General features: G+C 49.3%; 1 protein-coding gene across 1 annotated transcript; it reads right to left on the reverse strand.

Moving 5' to 3' along the window:
* Positions 1–140: 140 nt before the first annotated feature.
* Positions 141–19,401, reverse strand: LOC141998904 (zinc finger protein RFP-like). The gene is made up of 7 exons (XM_074971864.1): positions 18,544–19,401; positions 14,843–14,938; positions 11,920–12,150; positions 9,976–10,078; positions 8,596–8,646; positions 3,210–3,715; positions 141–629 (listed from the first exon to the last, which is right to left on the reverse strand). Exons 1-7 carry the CDS (start codon positions 18,949–18,951, stop codon positions 582–584), a joined length of 1,443 nt encoding a protein of 480 aa, XP_074827965.1. The 5' UTR covers positions 18,952–19,401; the 3' UTR covers positions 141–581.
* Positions 19,402–23,888: the final 4,487 nt, after the last annotated feature.

Consider the following 23,888-nt stretch of genomic DNA (forward strand, 5'->3'; position numbering starts at 1 on the left):
TGTTGCTTCACATTCATGCATTCTTTATTAATTCATCACACAAATAGGTGGATAACTGCCAAGGTAGCCTGGGAGGGGTGGTGGAGGAGGGAAGGAAAATGCCACACAGCACTTTAAAAGTTTAAAACTTTAAAACTTATTGAATGCCAGCCTTTTGTTGCTTGGGCAATCCTCTGGGGTGGAGTTGCTGGGTGTCCGGACGCCCCTCCACCGCGTTCTTGGGCGTCTGGGTGAGGAGGCTATGGAACTTGGGGAGGAGGGCGGTTGGTTACACAGGGGCTGTAGCGGCGGTCTGTGCTCCTGCTGCCTTTCCTGCAGCTCAACCATACGCTGGAGCGCATTAGTTTGATCCTCCAGCAGCCTCAGCATTGAATCCTGCTTCTTCTCATCACGCTGCCACCACCTTTCAGCTTCAGCCCTCTCTTCAGCCCGCCACCTCTCCTCCCCATCATTTTGTGCTTTCCTGCACTCTGACATTGTCTGCCTCCACGCATTCGTCTGTGCTCTGTCAGTGTGGGAGGACAGCATGAGCTCAGAGAACATTTCATCACGAGTGCGTTTTTTTTGCCTTCTAATCTTCACTAGCCTCTGGGAAGGAGAAGATCCTGTGATCCTTGAAACACATGCAGCTGGTGGAGAAAAAAAAAGGGACAGTGGAATTTAAAAAGATACATTTTATAAAACAATAGGTTCACTCTTTCATGGGTAAACCTTGCTTTTAACATTACATACACAGCACATGTGCTTTCGTTCCAAGGTCGCATTTTGCCTCCCCCCACCACGTGGCTAGCCCCTCACCCTTCCCCATGGCTAACAGCGGGGAACATTTCTGTTCAGCCACAGGCAAACAGCCCAGCAGGAACGGGCACCTCTGAATGTCCCCTTAAGAAAAGCACCCTATTTCAACCAGGTGACCATGAATGATATCACTCTCCTGAGGATAACACAGAGAGATAAAGAATGGATGTTGTTTGAATGCCAGCAAACATACACTGCAATGCTTTGTTCTACAATGATTCCCGAGTATGTGCTACTGGCCTGGTGTGGTAACATGTCCTACCATGGTGGACGGAATAAGGCTGCCCTTCCCAGAAACCTTTTGCAAAGGCTTTGGGAGTACATCCAGGAGAGCCGCAAATGCCAGGGCAAATTAATCATTAAACATGCTTGCTTTTAAACCATGTATAGTATTTTAAAAGGTACACCCACTAGAGGTCCCTTCTCTGCCTGGCGGGTCCGGGAGGCAGCCTTGGGTAGGTTCGGGGGGTACTGGCTCCAGGTCCAGGGTGAGAAACAGTTCCTGGCTGTTGGGAAAACTGGTTTCTCCGCTTGCTTGCTGTGAGCTATCTTCCTCATCCCCAAAACCTGCTTCTGTGTTGCCTCCATCTCCATTGAAGGAGTCAAACAACATGGCTGGGGTAGTGGTGGCTGAACCCCCTAAAATGGCATGGAGCTCATCATAGAAGCGGCATGTTTGGGGCTCTGACCCAGAGTGGCCATTTGCCTCTCTGGTTTTCTGGTAGGCTTGCCTCAGCTCCTTAAGTTTCACGCGGCACTGCTTCGGGTCCCTGTTATGGCCTCTGTCTTTCATGCCCTGGGAGATTTTGACAAATGTTTTGGCATTTCGGAAAGTGGAATGGAGTTCTGATAGCACGGATTCCTCTCCCCATACAGCGATCAGATCCCATACCTCCCGTTCGGTCCATGCTGGAGCTCTTTTGCGATTCTGGGACGCCATCATGGTCACCTCTGCTGATGAGCTCTGGCCAGCGTGGCAAGCTGCAGGTGACCATGCAAACAGGAAATTGAAACTGAAAAGTTTGCAGGCCTTTTCCTGTCTACCTGGCCAGTGCATCTGAGTTGAGAGTATTGTCCAGAGCGGTCACAATAGAGCACTCTGGGATAGCTCCCGGAGGCCAATACCGTCTAATTACGTCCACAGTACCCTAAATTCGACCCGGCAAGGTCGATTTAAGCACTAATCCCCTGTCGGGGGTGGAGTAAGGAAATCGATTTTGAGAGCCCTTTAAGTCGAAAAAAAGGGCTTCATCATGTGGACGGGTGCAGGGTTAAATCGATTTAACGCTGCTAAATTCGACCTCAAATCCTAGTGTAGACCAGGGCAAACTCCAAGACCGAAGATAGAAATAAACTTTATTCTGTGAATTTACTCATCTGAATTTACAGCAGCCAAATAACTAAACAGAGCAAAATAGGAGCATTGAGCTAGGGAATTGGAGGGAGAGGGAAACACCACTATGGTTTTCATATTCATAAGTAAAGAGCAGAGGAGTTTGATGGATGACCAGAAGTGAGTCAGAACTTAGGCCAGGTCTACACTATAAACTTCCATTGGTAGAACTATATTGCTCAGGGCTGTGAAAAATCCACACCCCTCAGTGAACGCAGTCGTACCGACTGAACTCCTGGGGTAGACAGCGGTACGTTGACGGGAGAGCTTCTCCCCTGGACATAGCTACCGCCTCTCTCAGAAGTGGATTAACTACACTGATGGCAGAAGCTCTCCTGTCGGCATAGGAGCGTCTTCACTTAAGCATTACAGCGGCGGAGCAGCACCGGTGCATTTGCTCTGCTGCAGTATTTTAAGTGTAGACCTGCCCTAAGACAGGCCGGCTCTGCTGTGACCCTGAGAGTGGCTCCTGGTGGCTGCTTGGCCAGTTTTTGTGTGCCTGGAGGATCACAGAGTTACAGAGACAGGCATGTAAGAGGGTCGAGAAACTCCTGGCACCAGTATAATGCTAAGCAAGTCAGTCTTGTCCTCTCTCATCATTTTATTGTGAGTCTCGCAGCACTTGGTGTTTTTCTTAAAGTCCCAGCAGCTGGAGTAGATAGTTTGCAAGGCAACCTCAGATTATACTACAGATACATTTCCAGCCTTCGTGTTTGTGTAGCAAAGACTGAAAATCGGAAACAAGAACACCCCAAAAGCTGGGAAACCAGAAGGCAAAGAAAATAACACAATATTTAAAAAGAAGTTTCAGCCAATCTCATGATTCTGGGGGGCCTGACACAGTTTTTGAATGCTTGAGGTTGGCAAGACTGTGATTAGAATGGCAAAGTGTGATAGTTGTAATTTATATATTACCTATGTCTTTGCTCTACTTTAGATATCTCATATTGAGTGATCCCTGCTCCTCTGTCACAGGGATTAATGATATGCCGGCCAGTGAACTTAATGGTATGCTTACCAGTGAACTCTGCAATTCTACACGCCGGCTCCCAAAGAAGGGGATGATCTTCCCAGGGAAAGAAGATGTGAAAGTAAAGATTGGCTCTCTGCCAGAAGATGTAATGTCATAAAATGTAACTTTCTCCCCTTCATAATCCAGATAAACCCCAATGTTACTGGGGCTACGAGGTAGGGCCAGAGCAGTCTCAGGGGAGGTGAGGGCTGAGTACTCATTCCCTGTACTCTGCAAAGCCCAGATCCCCTCCTCTGGTGTACGGCTTTTCGCTCCCTCACGCATCACAGACTCTTTGGCAATGCCCAAAACCCAATTATGTTTGTTCCCCACCTCCACTTGCCAGTAACATCTCCCTGAGGTGAAGCCCTTATAGCCCAGCACACAGGCAGCAGGGTAAAACCTGTTCTGTGTCACTACATATCCCGTGTCTTGGTATTTCTGTATCACACTCTCATCTGTGGACACGACGGAACAGGAAATTCCCAGGTCTCGATCCAGAGTGGCCTGCACTGCATGAGGGGAGAGAGAGACAGGAGGAGAGAGTTAAGGTCTGTCCTCACTGCAGAGTTAACCCAGGCACTTACTCGGCTGCTAACTCTAATGCCCTTTCTGTCCAGATGCATAAACACCTCATCTGAGTTCAGGGGTGCTTTCCACCCAGCATAGGCATAGACTCCGTGGGTGCTCCGGGGCTGAAGCACCCACAGAAAAAAAATAGTGGTGCCCAGCACCCACCGGCAGGTCCTTCCGATTAGCTCCTCCCCCTCTACCCAAAGCACCTCCCACCCGCCGATCAGCTCCTCCCCCTCCCTCCCAGTGCCTTCCTCCTGCCACGGAGCCATTGTTCAGCGGTGGGCAGGAGGTTCGGGGGGGGGGGGAGGGGAAGAGGGAGGAGTGGGGGCAAAAAAGAGGCAGGGGAAGGGAGCAGAATGGAGTGGGGCAGGGGTGGGGGCTGGGCCTGGGGCAGAGCAAGGGTCAAGCACCCCCCTGGGAACTGGGGAAGTCGGCACCTCTGTGTAGGCTAAACCACTCCAGTGCTGAGAGTCAGAGAGTCTGAGGCCAGAAGGGACCACCACGTCATCTAATCTGACCCCCGTATATCACAGGCCACCAACCCTACCCAGCACCCACCTAACCCAGCAACCAACATTAGCCCAGAGCATGACAGCCTACAGCCAACCGTGCTATGATGTGCCACAGGCAGAGAAGAGGAGGCACCGAGGGTCACCAGTGCCCGAGGCCCCGGCAATGCAGGGAACTGATTCGGTGAGATACCTCCAGATAATCCTGGCACGTCACCCGCATCCACATGCTGCAGAGGAAGGTGGAAAGCCTCCCCCTGAACGCCACTGCCAGCTTGACCTGAGGGAAAATAGCCCTCCAGTGCCTTCCCCCAATTCCCCCGTGAAAGACAGAACGTGTACCCCAGGAATCACTGGGAAAGAAACTCAGAATAGCTCATCAGCCAGGGGATGTGCTCCCAGAGTCCTAGAGCCTCAGCAGCACCTGTGAGGACCCAGTAAGTGAGGTCAGGCTCAGCAGCATGGCTCCTTGCACCCAGCCCAGGCTAACCTGGGTACTGAGCCCCAGGGTTCACTCTGCAGTGCAGACAGACCCTTACAGGCAGAGCTCTGCCCTGGGGGAGGCTAGGACCATTTCTCAGGCTCCCCAGTAGCCCCGAGCTGGCTGGGGTGGGCCCTGAGTGTCAGTCCTGGGGAGCTGCCTGTTGGCTGAAGCTGAGCAGGAAACTCCCCATCGTTCCCGCCAGGCATCAAGGAGGTATTGTTAGGAGGGTGTGAGAAACTGGGATTTTTTGCAATTTTTTAATGAAACCTATATGTGCCTCAGTTTCCCAATATGCAGCGTTGTTACCCAGTGGGTGATATGGGAGTGTTTGCTCTCAGGGCAACATAAGCTGCCCACGTCACTATCTGGGGCCTGAGGTCCTCAGCAGACAATGGCAAATCCAATTGCCCGGACATAGAAACATAACAATCAGCAACCCGGAGAGCTACGGCCTTCCCCGCCTCTGTGGCTGAGCTGCATCGCCCTGGCTCAGGAACAAAGGACTAGAGGTGTGGGAGAGGTGAAACGGAAGTTACGTGTTGGCTGCAGGAAGCAGTAGGGGGGCAGAGAAGCTGACTTCCTGGGGGGTGCTTGACCCTCGCTCTGCCCCAGGCCCCACCCTCACTCCACCCCTTCCCCCAAGTCTCCACCCTACCCCGCCTCTTCCTGCCCCTGCTCCTCCCCCTGCCCGAACAGTTGATCGCGGTGGGTAGGAGGCACTGGGAGGGAGGGGAAGGAGCTGATTGGCAGGGCCACCAGTGGGTGGGAGGGGAGGAGGGGGAGGATCTGATCCACGGGGCTGCCGGTGGGTGCTGAGCACCCACTATTTTTTTTTCCATGGGTGCTCCAGCCCTGGAGCACCTACAGAATTGGCACCTATGGTGGGGGGCACACCTGGGAGTCTGAGAAAGCAGATCAGATGGACAGGGAGACAGAGCTTCAACCACGGGGTTTGCACTGCAGCGCTGGGCACCGGCTCCCCAGAATGGACTATACTGTAACCTTCATTTCTCTGAGCTAACCAAGGTCTTCCTGGGCTGTGGTGCAGAGCAGGGGACTAATAACCCCAGGGGCTTGACAGTGACAGCGGTGGCTGAGTGTCACTGCAGGTGCTTGCAGAGCTGTGCTGCTCCCTAAGATCACAGAGGGCTCCCGCAGGGGTCTGTCTCAGCTGGACACACTGAGCACAGCTCAGGCAGGAGAGCTGAAGGCCCAGAGGTCCAGCCTAAGGCGTGGGTGAAGCCACGTGGCTTACCCTGGAGGAAGAGGGGGCTGATGGTGGGGGTCTGGCCCATCGAAGGGGCTCCTCCCAGAGACTGTTCCAAAGTGGGGGCTGCAGCACGAATCCTGTGGATCCGTGGCAGAGGGGATCTCGGTCTCCTCCCCCGATCCCTCGCCCTTGCTGGGGTGCTCCACATCCAGCAACAGAACAGAGCAGGGGAGGCAGCAGGCACCAGGCAGAGGACGTTAACAGGGACACCAGCTTCAGCTTTTCATGCATTTCCATGTGCCCTATTCCTCCCCCATCTCCTGGTAGAAAGTCCCCAGCCCAAGAGTACAGCACATGGGGTGAGAACCCCTCCACCCGCTTGGACCAGGAGAAAGTAGCGAGCAGCCCTGCTGGAGAGACACTGGGCTATCTGGTGAACTGGGAATTTGACTTCTCGGTGGCACTAAATGTCCACACCAGAGGGATGTCTCGGTAATGAGACTACACTCATTTTGGGGAGGGAGCATGGTCTAGAGGTTAGAAGCCAGGACTCCTGGGCTCTATTCCTCACTCTGCTACTGACATGCTGTGTGACCTCAGGCATGTCCCTTCCTCTCTCTGCAGTCCAGCTTCCCTTTTTGTCAAATGGGCATAAAAGATGCCAGGTATTCAGATGCTGTTGTGGGGGGCCAGATAGGTAACTATGAGATCAGAAGAGAGCCCCTTCCTCAGCCTCCAGTGGTGCTCATGGGACAAGGACGGGGACACAACACGGTTGCAAGTGTGGTGTTCAGTAATCCTGCTGGGAGCATGATGTTTGAATGAAACCCTCTTTATCCAGGGTTCTGTATCACAGAGCTTCTGCTATGCTCCTCCTTCCTGTCTGGGAAGCCAAACCACTTAAAGGGACAATTCCCAGTACCACAGGGAGCACCAACCCCCAGGGAGAGACAATACTCCTTGAACTGATGAACCTATCTTCCATGAATTTATCCATCAATGGCTATTAGTATCCTGTCTTCCAACAGTGGCCAATGCCAGGTGCTTCAGAGGGAATGAACAGAACAGGTGATCATCCAGTGATCCAGCCCCTGTTGCCCATTCCCAGCTTCTGGCAAACAGAGGCTAGGGACACCATCCCTGCCTAATAGCCATTCATGGACTGATTCTTCATGAATTTATCTAGTTCTTTTTTGAACCCTGTTATAGTCTTGGCCTTCACAACATCTTCTGGCAAGGAGTTCCACAGGTTGACTGTGTGTTGTGCGAAGAAATACTTCCTTTTGTTTGTTTTATACCTGTTGCCTATTAATTTCATTTGAAAAAAGAAAAGGAGTACTTGTGGCACCTTAGAGACTAACAAATTTATTTGAGCATAAGTTTTTGTGATCTACAGCTCAAAGTGACCTGTAGCTTATGCTCAAATAAATTTGTTAGTCTCTAAGGTGCCAAAAGTACTCCTTTTCTTTTTGCGGATACAGACTAACATGGCTGCTACTCTGAAATTTCATTTGGTGACCCCTAGTTTTTATGTTATGAGAAAAAGTAAACAACACTTCTTTATTTACTTTCTCCACACTCGTCATGATTTTATAGACCTCTATCATATCCCCCCTTAGTCGTCCCTTTTCCAAGCTAAAAAGTCCCAATCTCATTAATCTCTCCTCATATGGCAGCTGTTCCATACCCCTAATAGTTTTTGTTGCCCTTTTCTGAACCTTTTCCAATATATCTTTTTTGAGATGGGGCAACCACATCTGCACGCAGTATTCAAGATGTGGGCATACCAGGGATTTATATACAGGCAATATGATATTTTCTGTCTTATTATCCATCCCTTTCCTAACGATTCCCAACATTCTGTTTGCTTTTTTGACTGCCGCTGCAGTCCTGATTCTCTGCCTTGTTCAGTGCTGGCCTTAGCATGGTCTCCCACCAAGGGACCTTCCACCAGCTGGGGATGGATGGAGCCCAGCACATGAGTCCATGCTCCTGATGCTAGGGTGAGAGGGAAGTATAGCACAGGAACTGGTGGGAGACGCTTCCTTAACTCTTTATTTCCCAGTTTTCAGAGGTTGAAATATGGGTTCCTTTCACGTTCTGGGAGAGTACAAGGCACTGATGGTCAACCTGCACTCTGTGTTAATGACGTTTTCCAGCAGTGAAGCTTGTCTTTCATATAAAAAATAAAAATAGAGCAAATTTCTAGTCCTTATAATTGCCGAGAGAAGCAGAAAAATGTGACCTGAGTGTGCCCTAAAGGCTGATTACTTGGACCTAAAAAATGTACCCTACTTTCCAATTGTAAATAATATGCGCACGTTCATACATCACAAAATGGGAATGGGCGATGGGCTGGATGATTCCCTGTTCTGTTCATTCCCTCTGGGGCACCTGGCATTGGCCACTGTCGGAAGACAAGATACTGGGCTAGATGGACCTTTGGTCTGACCCAGTCTGGCCGTTATGATGTAATGATTCCGTCTAACCTTGGAATCCATGACTCTGTATTGGTGGAAACCTCTCGTTTGAATTCAGAAGTGTCTTCTAAAAAATTAATCTGGAGATTTTAATTAATAATTGTTGTAGGAAAATATCCTTATGAAAACTTACCCTCTTTCTCTGCCTTGGAGATCAGAAAGTTCAGTCGATAGGGCAGGGTCTCTAGAGGAAGAAAAGATCAGAGGAGAGGTGATTTGCCCCTTTCTTGTAGGAAAATAGGCTCATGAAAACGGGGCTGGATTCACAAAGAAACTTAGGCAAGCTGACGCTTAGCATCACAACACCCAACGTTTAGGCACCTAGAAAGTCACTGTGATTCACAAAGCCAGAGTGAGGCTCCCAGGCAATCTGCACCATGAATGGGGAGAGAGATGCGCCTTGGAATGAGCTTCATAAAAGCCAGCATGCTAGGCGACTCCCTGCTTATGCCAGCCAGTGGGAAATGCCAAGGTGTGGGGGTGTGCTAAGCCCCAGCCCCCTCAGGAAGTTCGGTGATCGAATCTGGGCAGCACCGTAGGTGCCTCCCTCGGGGTGGGATTCTCAGCTGCGAGCCCTCTCTTGATGACCAGCACCTGTGCCATTTTTTGCAAGAAGCCTGGCGGGGGAAGGAAACCCACCTCGCTCATAACTTTTAGCCCTGTAGTTAGAGCACTCAGCTGGCCTTTGGGAGACCCCTGGTTCAAGTCAAGCCTGTGCCACAGAGGGAGCAGGGATTTGAAATGGGATCTACCGCCTCTCAAGGAGCGCCCTAATCTCTGGGCTGCAGAATTGTCTGATGCGGGGTGCCCACATGCTCTCCTGTGGGAGAGGTTCCACTGGGGATAATCAATAATTCATTGGGCCAGAGGCAGAGAGAAATCATGAGAACGTCCCAGGTGGTTAGAGCATGCTCTTGGGAGGGACGCCCAGAAGCCTGTCCCGCTGCTCAATTATTTATACACAGTGGATCAGATTCAAAAGGGGCAACAGAGAGGCCTATATCAGACCACTGTTGGAATCCCTTCTTCCCCTCGGGGGGACAGAGGATTGGAACTGGGGATCTCCCACATCCCAGGTCAGTACCCTAATCACAGAGCTATACATTATAAGGGAGCTCCTCTTTCCCTAGAGCCTGGTTCTTTTGGGTAAGTTCACATATAGGGCCTGAGTCAGTAAGCGTGCTCAGAGCAGGCATTTCAGATTGTGGCCCTGTAGGTGAGTTAGGAGGAGGAACCCCTTTCTTTCCCCAGTTCATGTATCTCTCTGGGGCTTAGGTGTCTTGGTAGCTGGACTGGAACTGCAGTGCGAATGCACAGAGGCAGAAACATAGGTGCCTAGGGGACTTTTACCGCAAAAATAGAGGTGATGAGTAATTTTAGGCACCTACAAGGTTTGGTTGCAGCTGAGTGGGGGTCTTTGTGAATCCCAGTGTGGTCTGATTCTGGGACTGAGGTGCCTAAAATGGCAAGTAGACCCCCCCACCCCAAGTCCTTTTGTGAATCTAGCCCATACCCTTTCTCTCTGCATTTGAGCTCAGTTCATAGGGCCGGGTCTCAAGAGAAAGGAAGGATTGGAAGAGAGGTGATTTCATGTTGTCTTGACTCTGGTGACATTTCTACCGTTAATTAATGTAACCGTGATTGAGAGAGACAAGCTTTGGAGCTTACTCAGAGCTCTTCTTCAGGTCCGTGTAGCTCGAAAGCTTGTCTCTGTCACCAACAGGAGTTGGTCCAATAAAAGCTCTGACCTCCCCCACCCTGTCTAATGTCCTGGGACCGACACGGCTGTTGCAGCACGGCATGGAACCGTGCTGTAATTCTGAGAGACAGCCCAAAGGAAAAGACCACAGAACGAGAGGCAGATTGGAATGGGGGGACCTTTCCAGTGAGACCAAACTAAAGTGAAATCACCGTCCAAAATATATCATCCATCTCCTGCCTTACTCCAACGATCTCAAAGCACTCGGTGGCATTCACTAATTAGCACAACAAGGTAGGTTGGCCATTATTTCCTCCTTTTTCAAGATGGAGGAACTTGAGGTACAGAGTCTGGGATTTTCAAAAGGGCTGAGGCCACGTGGTGGCCAACTCCCATTGACAGTCAGAGAGAGATGGGGCCTAAATCCCTTAGGTCCTTTGGAAAATCCCAGCCATGGAGGTTAAATTCAACATTTTCTAAAACATCTGGCAATTGTGTGTCTCTGAAATTCTGAGTGGCCAATCCCCAAATAAAACGTTTCATTTGAACAAACAGGTTACTGGTGTAGAATCATAGAATATCAGGGTTGGAAGGAACCTCAGGAGGTCATCTAGTCCAACCCCCTGCTCAAAGCAGGGCCACTCCCCAACTAAATCATGCCAGCCAGGGCTTTGTCAAGCCTGACCCTAAAAGCCTCTAAGGAAGAAGATTCCACCACCTCCCTAGGTAACCCATTCCAGTGCTTCACCACCCTCCTACTGAAAAAGTTTTTCCTAATATCCAACCTAAACTTCCCCCACTGCAACTTGGGGCACTCTGCTTGATACTGGCTGCCAACTAGATATGCAGCCATCTATCACTACCTGTTGAGCCCGACAATCTAGTCAGCTTTCTATCCACCTTATAGTCCATTCATCCAGCCCATACTTCTTTAACTTGCTGGCAAGAATGCTGTGGGAGACCGTATCAAAAGCTTTGCTTAGAACGATTAGTCTATAAATATTCACATTCGATAATGGGGCCACACCATTTGCAGCGCATACATTCAGCTTCATCCTTTTCTCCTGTTGTTGTTTCTTTAGCCCTTTTGAATACTTCCTTGTGTTCTGAAATGTATTCTGATGTAGATTTTCATTTTCTTCCCATTTTAGTGCGTCAGATCTTTAACCCATTGTCTACTAACAGTTTGAAATGTGTACTTGGTGGGTGTGAGATCTATCAGTAGGTTCAGACGCACACGCACTTCAGAGCTTGCATGCGTGCCTGTTGGTTTATTGTGTGTATCTTCTAGAACAATACGTTCTTACTTCAGCAGGCAGCTTTGCATATACACACAGACTAATGTATTATCGGAATACAGAGATCTCATGCAATGTATTGTACTTTCTTAATAAAACAAGTTTTTTGTATATATTTGAATGATAAAAAAGTAGAATGAAAATCAGAAAAAACTGAATAATACTTTTTTTGTAAAACCCAGAAATTTTTTGGTAAAAATTGGTTTAAACTGAAAATGAAGGGGCTTACACAGGATGTCTCAAAAAGGCCTGAAACATCTGCCTTTAAAACAGCAAAACTGTTTCCACATTGGAAATATTAGAAATGTCAAATTTTGTTTTCCCTCGCTTCGCTAAAGGACACACTGACAGTCTCCATTGTGGAGTAGGACCTCTCCAAGAACTTAATAAACTCCAAAGCTAATCAATCAGAATCTCTCCCTTCCCTGGGCAGGGATCTGGGTGTCTCTAACTGTCTCACCTGCAGGAATTCACTTGTTGGCTGCTGACACTTCTCTTCTATCTCACTGATCAAGTCACCGAGATGGGAAATCTTCTCAGACAGCTGGGTGACATTTTCATCCTGTATCTTCACAATTTCCTTGTCCAGCTCTTCCAGTTGGGCCAGCAGGAGTCGCTCTTGCTCGTCCAGGAACTGCCGCAGTTGCTCAAATTCAGACATGATCTTCTGCCTCTCAGCTTCTATCTTTCCCTATAATGAAGGGACACAAACAGGAAAGGACAGATCAAGGACAAGGGTTGCCAGATGTCCAGTTTTCAACTGGGAAGTCAGGTCAAAAGGGAAACCTGGCAGTGTCTGGTCAGCACTGCTGACTGGACATAAGTCCGGTTACCCACAGTAACTGGCTTCCACCACCAGAGGGCGAGAAGAGCAGCAGCTGCTGCTGGAGCCTGGAGGAGCACTCAGGGATGGCTCCTTGAAGGGGAGAAAAGTACCGGCATCTCCCCCATCCTGCTCCAATCACCCCTCCACCCCGGAGCGTGGCTCTCCCTCTCCCACCCTGCCCCAGTCACCTCCACCACACCCCTAGAGCTCTGCTTAGCTGGCAGGGAGAGGGAGGTGGAGAGAGCAGCAAGCGACAGTGGGAGAGGGAAAGAGGAGTGGGGGGCGGGGCCTCGAGGAAAAGTGGCGGCACAGGGCACAGGGCAGGTTCCGGTGCTCAGCATCCGGTTTTCACAAATGAGAAAGTTGGATATCCCAGACTCTCCCCATGTCCCTGATAGGAACAGTTCTTAGAGCCCTCTTTTCATATCAACCTACTACAAACATATGGTTGAGATTTCAGGAGAATATGCATGACAGTCTCTCAGCTGGCCTGAATGAACAACATGTTCCGAAGTGCCTTCGGGACTTACGCCTCCAGTTCCCATTTTCAAAAGGTCACTTTGGATGCTAAGGAGCCTAAGTTTCTTTGAAAGTGACTTTTGAAAATAGGACTCCTCTCCCTGCATTTTAAGCCCCTAAATACCTTTGAGAATCTGGCCCTTAACCATTTCCAAAATTGTTAACCCTAGGCTCCTAAATCACTTAGGCACTTCTAAAAATGTCACCCAATCTCTCTAAAATGATGAGTTTTCAGGTCTGAGTGGCTTAGCATATTCTGTTGATCATCTAGAATCTTCCAATAGCAGAAAGGTTGGAAAGGGGGAGGTCTGACTCAGAATCAGAAATACATTGGCAGAGAGTTGTGGAGGAGACTGAAGAAGGAAAGGGTTCTGCTGGTTACCCACATAAAACACCAGTTACAAAACACACCATGCAAAATGCTTCTTGTCCAGCTTTTGCATGCTTCATCTGGCATTCTGTTAATTACACTGTCCCAGAGGAAACCAGTTGTGCCTGGTGGAGATTCAGGTGGAAGATTTCTGAGATACAAAACAGCCACTGGGTGCCTAAGTCCTACTGACAGTCCATGTGAATTAGGCACCTAATCACCATACGTGCCTTTGAAAATCTCCCCTGAAATCAGTGTTTGTAGCTGGATGTGTGGGGAATAAGATCAGTGCTTTGAGTTGAAACTGGAAGCCAGTGGAGGAATCAGCCCAGAGGGATGATAAAGATAAACATGATCACACCCTGCAAGGGTGTCTCAACAAGAGACAAAGTGCTTGAGGTTATCAAGATGATGTTTAAAAAAAACGTGACCGGTACAGAGTAGAACAGTGGTTCTCAAACTTTTTTACTGGTAACCCCTTTCACATAGCAAGCCTCTGAGTGCGACCCCCCTAATAAATTAAAAACACTTTTTAATATTTTTAACATCATTATAAATGCTGGAGGAAAATCGGGGTTTGGGGTGGAGGTTGACAGCTCACGACCCCCCATGTAATAACCTTGCGACCCCCTGAGGGGTCCCGACCCCCAGTTTGAGAACCCCTGGAGTAGACGTTTCTGGATACCAGGGAATAATGTACAGATTATCAAGAGGAGCGAAGTTCGGTTTCAGATCGAATGGCGTAAGGAATACATACTCTGCAATATCCCCGATTGGGGGTAAGAAGTTAAGGGGTCAAAGTACAGACATTGAGACATGAGGGTACATTGTTCATATAATAGCTATGTTCAGGTGTGGAATATAATGAGTGGATACAATCATGAGGATGGATTGACCCTCATTTTGTGAGATTTAACGTTCAGTGAGTTTATGGTTCCAGTTCATATGGTCCAACGGACAAAGTCTCTCGGCCCCCAATACATCACAGCTAACCCTGATCTGAGCTTGACATGCTCCCAGTTAGCACATTTTATCTCAGTTTAACTGGACAAGGTGAACCCTACACACCACACTAGGGTCAAATTAAACTAGGTTCAAAATGTTTGCCTGTGAGGGCCTTGCACCAGAATAAAGACATTACATTAAAAAGTGATTTGAGGTACATCTGTACTACACAAATGTTGTGGTGGTGTGTAGAGGACGTACACTATATGCACCCGCTAACATGGGCATAAATAGCAGTGTAGATGGCGAGGCATGGCTTAAGCAAGTAGAGTCGCGATATGCCTGAACCCTCTGGGTATAAACCCTACACACAGGGCTCTATACGCCCCCAAGCAGGGCCTCCCCCATCTACACTGCAGTGTCCCGCTGCTTCCCCAGTGCCGGAGCCCTTCCCCACCACAGGAAAAGGCTCTGCTGCCTCCCCCTGCTGGAGTCTTTTATTCACACATGTAGCTACACATGACAGTGTGGACACAGCCTGTTTCTCACTGTGCTGTGTAGCTACACATACCCTACAGGGTGCCCCCAGCGGTGTGCCGTGTAGATGTAGCCATAGCTAAATCAAAGCAGTGCTGCGTGTAGACAAGGGCTGACACTCTCCCCACAGAGAGAAATATCACCCCTGACTGATGTAACTTCTGGACCATAACAATGGGGACCTACCAGATATTCCTGGCTTTGCGTCTCTGCATCCTGTTTCCACTCCAGAAGTTCTCCTCTCTCTTGCTTCAGTGTGTTCAATTGGGTTTGAATTTGTTCCTGAGGCAAGAAAAACAATGTTGGGGGTGGGGGAGGGAAGGTCAGCCTGCTGGGGAATCTGTCCTCTGTGCAATTTATATACATTGCAGTGCTGATTTCATTATCTGAAGCTGGGATTTTCAAAGAAGTCTCATGAAGTTGGGTTCTCAACTACCATTGACTTTCCATCTCCCTCTCAAGTTGCCCCAGGACGGTGCTCATGGAAATGTCACAATTGACTCTTGAGAGATGGGAGCTTCAAATCTCTTCTCCTCACCAGGCAGAGGGAGAACTTGAACTGGAGTCTCCCACATACAAGGTGAGTGCCCTACCCCCAGGCTAACGGTTATGAAGAAAGTCTTCAACCTCTTCCCCGGCCACGTTGTGCGGAGCAACACAGGTGCAGAACTCCATCTTGCATGAAACAGCTTAGGTAGCTAAGCCACCCGACTCCAGGAGAGGGGTTCCCAGGTGTGGATCAGAGACAGGCCCATTCCTACACCAAACTCTGAGGGAGTTGGGGCTTAGGACACACCCCTCTCATCAGTATCTCCGGAGGGCTAGTCTCCCCAGCCAGCATGCTGGCTTTTGTGGATGCCTCTCTCCCCCCAAATGCCTAATTCAGGATTTGTTGTTCCAAACTGTACCAGATGACTGGAGGATAGCTGATGGAAAGCCAGCTTTTTTAAAAAGGCTCCAGAGGAAATCCTGGCAATTACAGGCCGGCAACCGTAAGGGCTTGTCTGATTGTCAGATGCTGGGACTGGGCAACAGGGAATTAATCCTTTGATAACTGCCGGGTTCTGTTCATTCCCTCTGGGCACCTGGCATTGGCCACTGTTGGAAGACACGATACTGGGCTACATGGACCATTGGTCTGACCCAGTGCAGCCGTTCTTATGTCCTTAGTGATTTTCTAGGTGCCTAAAAGTTAGGGATTGCAGTGCTGAGCATCACAACACCCAAGTGCATTTGGGGATTCGGGCCTAAATCTCCTTTGCAAATGGGACTTCGGCTCTAAAGTCAGTTGGTGCTCTTGAAAATTTGCTCCAAGGATCTTCTTCTGTAATTCACCGGGGGTGAGGTGTTGCAGAGCCACAGAGAGGATTTAAAAGCACAGCTCCCATTCATTTCATGGCAGCTGGGCATCTCAGGCCCCATTCTCAGCCCTGCCTACTTTCCTTCTATGCTGTATATGTCATGCTGCCAGGGAAGAGAGAGGCCTTGGGGGCACCAGACCTAATATAGAGACTTATATTATTAATATTGCTCCCATGCAATGACAGAGAAAACTATATGAAGAAAGCTGGACATCAGAGAGTTAAAGCTGAGCAACTTAAAGGGAACTTAAAGGGAAGGAAGTTTTGGTAAGAATGTTTAACACACTTTAAAAAAAAATAGTACATTAAACTCCGGTGCCTAATGAACACTTGGGAGAAAGAGACTCCTGGTTAAAAATCCACTCACAAGGTGCATAAATATTGTGCTCGATTGTTCAGCATGGGGGAAGGGCTTGTTCAACATGGTCCTGGGAATCAGCCATTTTCTTCCTTTAATCTCATCATGGCACTAATACAGCCCACTTTGTCCTTACAGCTAGAGTGGTGTACAGCACAGCGGATTCTGCCCCGAGGGGATTGCTCTGTCCAACAGGCTTTTTAAGGTTCCAATCCACTTGGGCTTCATGGGCCCTAGAATGTTGCAAAACTTCAAAGTTTGTATGGGCAGGACGTGAGCCACTGGTTCAGGGAGGCTAACCCCCAGACCGACCCCTTCTGCCAGAGGCCCCCCCAGACCAGCCACGGGGGAAGAGTTGCAGATCCCTGACAGGAAGCAAGAGGGAGTCTGAGGGTGGATGGGGCCACGCAGGGCTGTGCCTCCCCTGGCCTGTCATACCCGTCGCCCATGATTTCTGCTTCAGGAGCAGCAAAGTGACCATCCTTCAGCAAACCCGGGAAAATGGGAATTCATCATCCCGCTTTTTCCTTGAGGAAAAAGTTACGCAAATTAACCTTTGTTTCTTAAACAGAAATCTTTCAGGGCACCTTATGCGTCAGAAAATAGCAGAGAACAAACTCCTTGAGAACACTGCTGACCATGTGTTATTTTCCTGTGGCTCGCCTGGAAGCAGCGGCCATCAGATGTGAAATGCTCAAGCTGGGGCGCTATGCCTCCAGTCTGCAGCTGTGCTGAGATGTTTGTAATGTGATGGTAGAGAACTGCATGACAGGAGTGATGAGAGGTGGTGTGGTCTAGCGGCTAGGGTACTAGGATGGGCATGGGGAGGCCAGGGTTTAATTCCTGGCTCTCCTACTGAGCTGCTTTGTGAGCTTGGTTAAGTCACTGCCACTTCTGTGCCTCTGTTTCCCTCCCACTCCTTTGATTTGTCTCCGAGCATGCCCACCAGATCAGGCCCTGTAGAGGAGAGAAGCAGAATGCCTGATTTTCCCCAGCTCATGGATTGCTCTGGGTGTGGCCAGGAGACAGGCAGCCAGATGCCATGGGGGGCAGCTGTGCACATGCCCAGAGACAGAAACACAGGCACTGAAAGAAGTTGTACCCTGAATACACAGGCACTGAGTGAGTCTGGGCTCCTCCATAATGACAGGTTTCAGAGTAGCAGCCGTGTTAGTCTGTATTCGCAAAAAGAAAAGGAGGACTTGTGGCACCTTAGAGACTAACCAATTTATTTGAGCATAAGCTTTTGTGAGCTACAGCTCACTTCATCGGATGCATAAAAGTGGATTATCATACACATTGTAAGGAGAGTGATCGCTTTAGATAAGCTATTACCAGCAGGAGAGTGGGGTGGGGGGAGAAAACCTTTTGAAGTGATAAACACCCATTTTTTCATGGTCTGTGTGTATAAAAACATCCTCACTGCATTTTCCACTTTTATGCATCCGATGAAGTGAGCTGTAGCTCACGAAAGCTTATGCTCAAATAAATTGGTTAGTCTCTAAGATGCCACAAGTACTCCTTTTCTTTTTGGGCTCCTACAGGAATTCTGGGGATTGCAGTGGAGCCTAAAACTGGCATTTAGGTGCCTAAACTCCAGATTTATCCACTTAAATCTGGGGTATAGACACCTTAAGTACCTTTCAGAATCCCCAGCCTTTGTCTACCTTGACTGTTTACATCAGGGGTCCCCAAACTGGAGCATGGAGGAACATTTGAGGGAGCATGGCAGGGCCAAGACCAGCCCCCACAAGGGGCAGGAAGAGAGTGCCACTCAGATCTGCTATAGCCCCCTTGGCCCTGGCTCCTACCCCAGCTCCACTCCCAGCCCCAGTCTTGACCCTGGCTCTGCTCCCAAACCCAGTTTGAGCCCCCGACTCCCGGCCCAGCCCCACCTCCAACCCCAAGACACCCCCACAGCTGTGGCCCCAGCCTCTGACTGTGGCCCCACTCACAGCTCCCAACCGCAGCTGGGGGTGGGGGGCCATAGCCAGGGTAAGGGAGAGCCTGAGGGGAAAAATTTGGGGACCACTGGTTTAGATTGTCTGTGTGTTTGTACAGAGCCTCGCACAACAGGGGCCCTGATGTCGGTGCCTTTAGGAGCTATTGTAATAAAAACTGCAAACATGCCCAAACCGAAGTAATTACCCTGCACAGCAAATTCTTACCTTGTAGGCCTGGGCAGCCTCCTCTGTAGGGACCACCCTGTGAGTACCGTGAGCCTGGGACTCTCTGCAGATCACACAGATGAGCATTTGGTCCCAGTTACAGAAGAGTTTGAAAGGCTCCTGGTGCGCCTTGCACCAACTTTCTCCTGCTGCTGTTTGGAAACTCAGCTGCTTGGCTAGTTCCACAAAGTTCCCCAGTTGTCTGTTCGGCCTGAGGGTCCTCTGGGGAAAGGTCTCTCTGCACTGAGGGCAGGAGACAGCTGTATCCGATCCCTCCCAGCACTGGGCGATGTAGGCTTGGCAGAAACTGTGCCCGCAATCTAAAAACACGGGATCCTTATAAAAACTCAGACAGATGGAGCAAGTTGCTTCATCTCGGAAGCTTTTCAGAGGATTCACTGCAGCCATGGCTCCCTGCAGACAGTATCACAGGGATCTAAGATGTGGCTTAACCCCAACTGGACGTTTTTCACGTGGCTTCTTTGGGGGCTTTTTTGGCTGCTTTTTTTTTTTTTTTTTTTTAAATGTCCTGCTGGAGAACATGATTGGCTCCCTGTTGCCCAATCCCTCTCCCAACACCCAAAGCAAGGAGAGGGGAAGAAACCAGGACTCTGAGATTGACAGTGCCCAGGGCCAATGCGGGAGAGGCCAGCGCGACAGGTCAGCCCGATAGGGCATTACAGATGAAGGAGGGAACCTGGAATCCAGCTCAGTCAGCTGTGGGTTGGGTTCATTTTCCCTAAGTGAGGTCCTCGCGGTGAGAGTGTTGCATGCACGCGTGTGTGTGTGTCCGTGCCCTGCAGTGCCTACTCTCTCCCCACCGGCTGCCTCCTGCCTGGACTGCTCGGGGGGTTGGGTGAGCTGATAACAGTGGGCTGTGGTCAGTGATCTTTCTGTTGGTGCATTTCTGGTGGTGGTGTTGCACCTGCATGGGGGAGGGGGGATGCAGGCCGTGGGTGACAGGGGGTTGCAAAGCTGGGGGGGGGGCTACAGCATAGCTTGGGCCAAGTTGGGGCCGGGGAGGATTGGAGAGTGGCCAGGCTGGGTTTGGGGGTTGTGGGGGGAGGGAGTGGCGTGCACAGCACCACCGCTGTTGGCCAGTGACGCTTGGGCCATTTCTGGTGGGGTGGTGCGCTGTTGAGGGGGGTCTTTTGGGGGTCCGGTGGTATTACGGCTGTACTAGCGGTCGGCCACTGGCACAACGGACATGGACCGGTGCCGACCTAAAGCAGATTGCCTTGTTTTGGGTGATTTGGAGGAGTGGGGAACGTAGGCAGAAATTAAACCTTGTCTGTCTGAGGAGAGAAATGAAACTGATGGGTAAAAAGTTGCTTAAATCCGCCTCCGATTTTGCTTTGGTTTAGTGTCTATAATGGGGCTACTCAGTCTGCTGCCTCAATTTTGTCACTGGAACATAGTGACGCTGATCCAGGCTGGATCAAATCCAGGGCCCAACTACACCAGAATCCTGTCTCCAACAGCAGTCGGCACCAGGTGTCTCTGAGGAAGATGGAAGAACCACACAGTGGACAGATTCTACACCACATAGTAAACCCAGGCTCAGATTCAGGTTTAAGGCCAGACCCCTCTCTGGACCTCAGTTTCCATATCTCTAAAATGGGGTCAATGATAGTGACAATGATAGGCTCAGCTCCCAACCCTAGTAGCTTGGCTGTTCCATCCCCTACTGTGTACTGAAACTGACTTGAAAGGACTATCCAAGCCCCTCCCAGGCCTGCTCCCGTTGCGGGTCTCTCTCCTGGCTGAGCACAGGCTGTTTATATATCTCCCAACAGGCCTGGATCTTAGTGACATTCTGCTCCTTCTCATGTGACCCCTGCACTTATTCCCTTCACCTGGGGATAGGTTCAGTTGAGCTACTACCCCTTTCATGGCCATCTCACCCTGGGACAGCCTGAAACTGGAAACCTGTGCTCGAACAGTAACTGTTTGCTAGGAAAGGTGCTGAAGACACAATGGAAGAGAAAATCCTTTGGACTGGATTGAAATTATTCCAAAGGAAAGTGAATGAGAGAAAATGTCCAGCGTTATCCTCCTAGCGAAAGAAATAATTGAAGGTCAGAAAGGACCATTCTGTCCATCTTCTTTGTAACACAGGCCCTAGAACGTCACCGAGTGCTTCCTCCAGAAAACCTACTACATGGGACTGAGCCAGAGCACGTCTTCTGGAAAGACATCTCCATGCATTAGAGCCAGCTGGTCAGAAAAAATCTTTCTTCTCCAGTGACGTGAAGTTAAAGGACACGGAGAAGAAGAAAACCTCGACTCGGGTTGTTACTGGAGCTGAAGCAGAGAGGCCAGGACAAACACGGCTAGGGCCCAGGACTGACTATCAGCAGATCTGCCGTTTTCTCTTCCTGGCTTTTTGACCATGAGCGAATCTCTTTGCTTCTGTGTGCCTCAGTTTCCACGACTATAAAATAAAGCTACTCAAGGTTATGTTTTTTTCTCTCCTGTTTTTCAAGGCGGGACACTTAGATACATTTGGGGCCTGTCTACGCTACTGGTCTAGAGTGTATTTGTAAGCTGATGACCCCCACATGTTGTTCAGAAGCTGTGGATGACACAAGCTCCCTACGTTTGTTCTGTGCTTAGCCCCTAGGGCAGAGCTGGGCTGGGCGGCCTTTTCTCGCTGTGCTGTGTGGAGCAGGTTCTGGGCACGAGGGATACGAAGAGGCTCTCAAGGACTAATTCTTGAAAATAAATATCAAAGAACTGCAACTCAAATAAAAAATCACTGCTGCTAACACTGGTGGGTGATAAAATACTAGCAGAGTGGTAATTAATGATGAGGAGAGGGCAGTGACACAGAGCAATCGGATCCCTTGATAAGCTGGAGCCATTCAAAGAAAACAAGTTGGAAAAGAACCAAACGAAGGGTCCTATAGCTAGCGACAAAGCATGCAGGCCACACCTACAGAGTGGGGAAGTGTATCCAGGAAAGCACTGACTGTGAAGAGGATTTAGGGGCAATGCTAGGCAAGCCATTCAACATGAGCACCCACGGTGATGCTGTGGTGAACAGGGCTAAAGCCATCATTAGATGTATGAAAAGAGCAGTGAGGAGCATAGGGAGGTGACACACCATGAGGAAGACGGATCATGGAATCCTGCATCCAGTTTTGGCGTCCACCTTTGAAAACAGATTTGGAAATATTGGAGATGGGGCAGCAAAAAGCAATGAAACGTTTTGAGGGCTGGAGAAAAATGCCTGCGAGTGAGCGATTGAAAGAGCTCAGCCTGTTTAGATGATAAAAAAGATCGGGAGGTGATGTCATTGAAGTGTTGAAGTGACTTCATGGAGAGAAAATATCGGGTATGAAAGGGCTCATTAATCTAGCAGAGAAAAGCATAACTGTGGCTGGAAACTCAAAAGAGACCAATTCGTATTCGAAAGAGGGTACACATATTCAACCGTGAGGATGAATCACCAAAGGAACAAACTAGAAAGGGAAGTGGTGGGAATTCCCCACCTCTTGATGTCTTCTAATGAAGACAACATGCCTTTCTGGAACGTGTGTAGTCAAAAACTAGCTACTATGCTCTACAGAAAGCATGTGATATGCAGGGGGTGAGATGACAGGTTCTAATTGTCTCTTCTGTCCATAAAGTCTTCTAATTTATGAAAAACTGAGCGTAGCATGGGGAGAAGCCTGATGTTTTAGTGTGTTGGGCTTGAGCCCACAATGAACGCTCATTGCGTGGGGTGATCCAGGGGAAGCAGCTGAAACATCCAATGTGGCTGGACAGGGGCAGGACATCAGCACTGCAGGGGAGGGGTGGGTGTGGCAGTGAAATCACAAGGGCCTTTGGCAGGACCTCAGCCTATTGGACAAAGGTGGTGGGGAGGCGATGATCTCACAGAGAGATCTTGACATCAGCCAGGCAGGACAGGGGTGCAGGACAGGGGCAACCTTGGAGATCCCTGTGGCTTTACTTCAGCACGTCTCCTTCTCGAGGTCTCTCCTGGAGGACTGAGAGAGCATTCACTTTCACATTTGTGAGCGCAAGGAGGACCCTGTTCGGAGTTTTCTCCTTTTCTTGTAGTGGTTTTGCTCGAAAACAGACGTCCCTGTATAGAAGGTAAGAGCCTCGGAGAGGTTTGGAACCTGTTCAGTCTGATCTATCAGGTGCTGGCTGATTTTTAGGAAAGGAAAAGACTCGACTGTGGGGGCAGTATTTTATTTCCGACCTAGGACTTTGTCCCTTAGATTTACTGGGGACGTTGGGGTTTCTCCTTTTTGTTTTCCCTTTTCCTGTCTTTCCCTCCTTTCTCATCTTCTCTTGCATCTTTGTCCTTTTCCCCTGCTTTCCTTTCACCACCAGGACCTGTCTGTGCATGTGGAGTTGGGGACGGAGGAGGGGCAGGGGCGGGGGTTTGCATTCCAACTCTCATTGCGGGAGGCCCTCCCAAAGACATGTGGCTGGAATGGTGCTCCAAGAGTGACTCCCTCCGGTGGTGACCCAGGACATCTGGTGAGAACTCTCAGCTTTCTGCTTCTCAGAGTCTCAATGCTGATTGGGGGAGCTTGGGGCTATGGTGAGGGAGGAGGCTCAGGTCTTTGTTACCCTCTTTTAAGACCAACGAAATAGGCTGTAACCAAACATGTTGATTGCTCTTGCCGCTTTTCTCCATTCATTGTCTTTGAGTAATTCACAAGTCTCTCTCTAATGGGCTAGTTCTTCTAAAACACTTACTAAATAATTAGGTTTTAATAAAGCCAAATGCAACCCCATAGCTCCAGTAACAAAGGAGTCAGGTGGCACCCTACAGCATGGGGGACAATCCGCTGGAAAGCATTGACCCTGAAAAGGATTTCGGGGCCATAGTGGACGAGCTGCTCAACATGATCTGTCAATGTGAAACTGTGTTAAAGAAGGTTAAAGCCATTCTTGGCTGGATAGAGTAGTGAGGATGGAAAGGGAAGTGAAAGAGTGAGGATGGAAAGGGAAGTGAAAGAGCATTGGTGAGACTGATGTTGGAATGTTGAATCCAGTTTTTGTGTCCACATTTTGAATATTATGTTAAAACAATTGGAGACAGTACAGAAAAGATTCGTAAGTGAGTGATGGGGATGATGCCTTCTAATGAGATATTGAAAAAGCTCAATCTGTTTAGTATATACAAAAGAAGAATGAGAGGTGAGTTGCTTGACTTCATGGAGAGAAAATGTTGAGTATAAATGGCTCTTTTATGTAGCAGAGAAAGGTATGACAAGACCCCATGGATGGAAGCAGAAATCAGAAAAAGCATAATGACAATAAGACCCAGATTTGTAAGAGGGTGGTTCGTCATTGGCACAAAGAACCAAGAGAAATGATGG

The sequence above is a fragment of the Natator depressus genome, chromosome 14 (genome assembly GCF_965152275.1).
Source record: "Natator depressus isolate rNatDep1 chromosome 14, rNatDep2.hap1, whole genome shotgun sequence".
In the NCBI taxonomy this organism is placed as follows: Eukaryota; Metazoa; Chordata; order Testudines; family Cheloniidae; genus Natator; species Natator depressus.

Excerpts from the sequence above, each read along its gene's own strand:
- LOC141998904 (XM_074971864.1), bottom strand. The coding sequence starts at position 18,951 with ATGGCTGCAGTGAATCCTCTGAAAAGCTTCCGAGATGAAGCAACTTGC. Across the intron at positions 8,647-9,975 it reads CTCAAATGCAGAGAGAAAGG|AGACCCTGCCCTATCGACTG; the intron begins GTATGGGCTAGA and ends TTCTTCCTCTAG. Across the intron at positions 3,716-8,595 it reads CTCCAAGGCAGAGAAAGAGG|TGCAGGCCACTCTGGATCGA; the intron begins GTAAGTTTTCAT and ends CCCCTCATGCAG.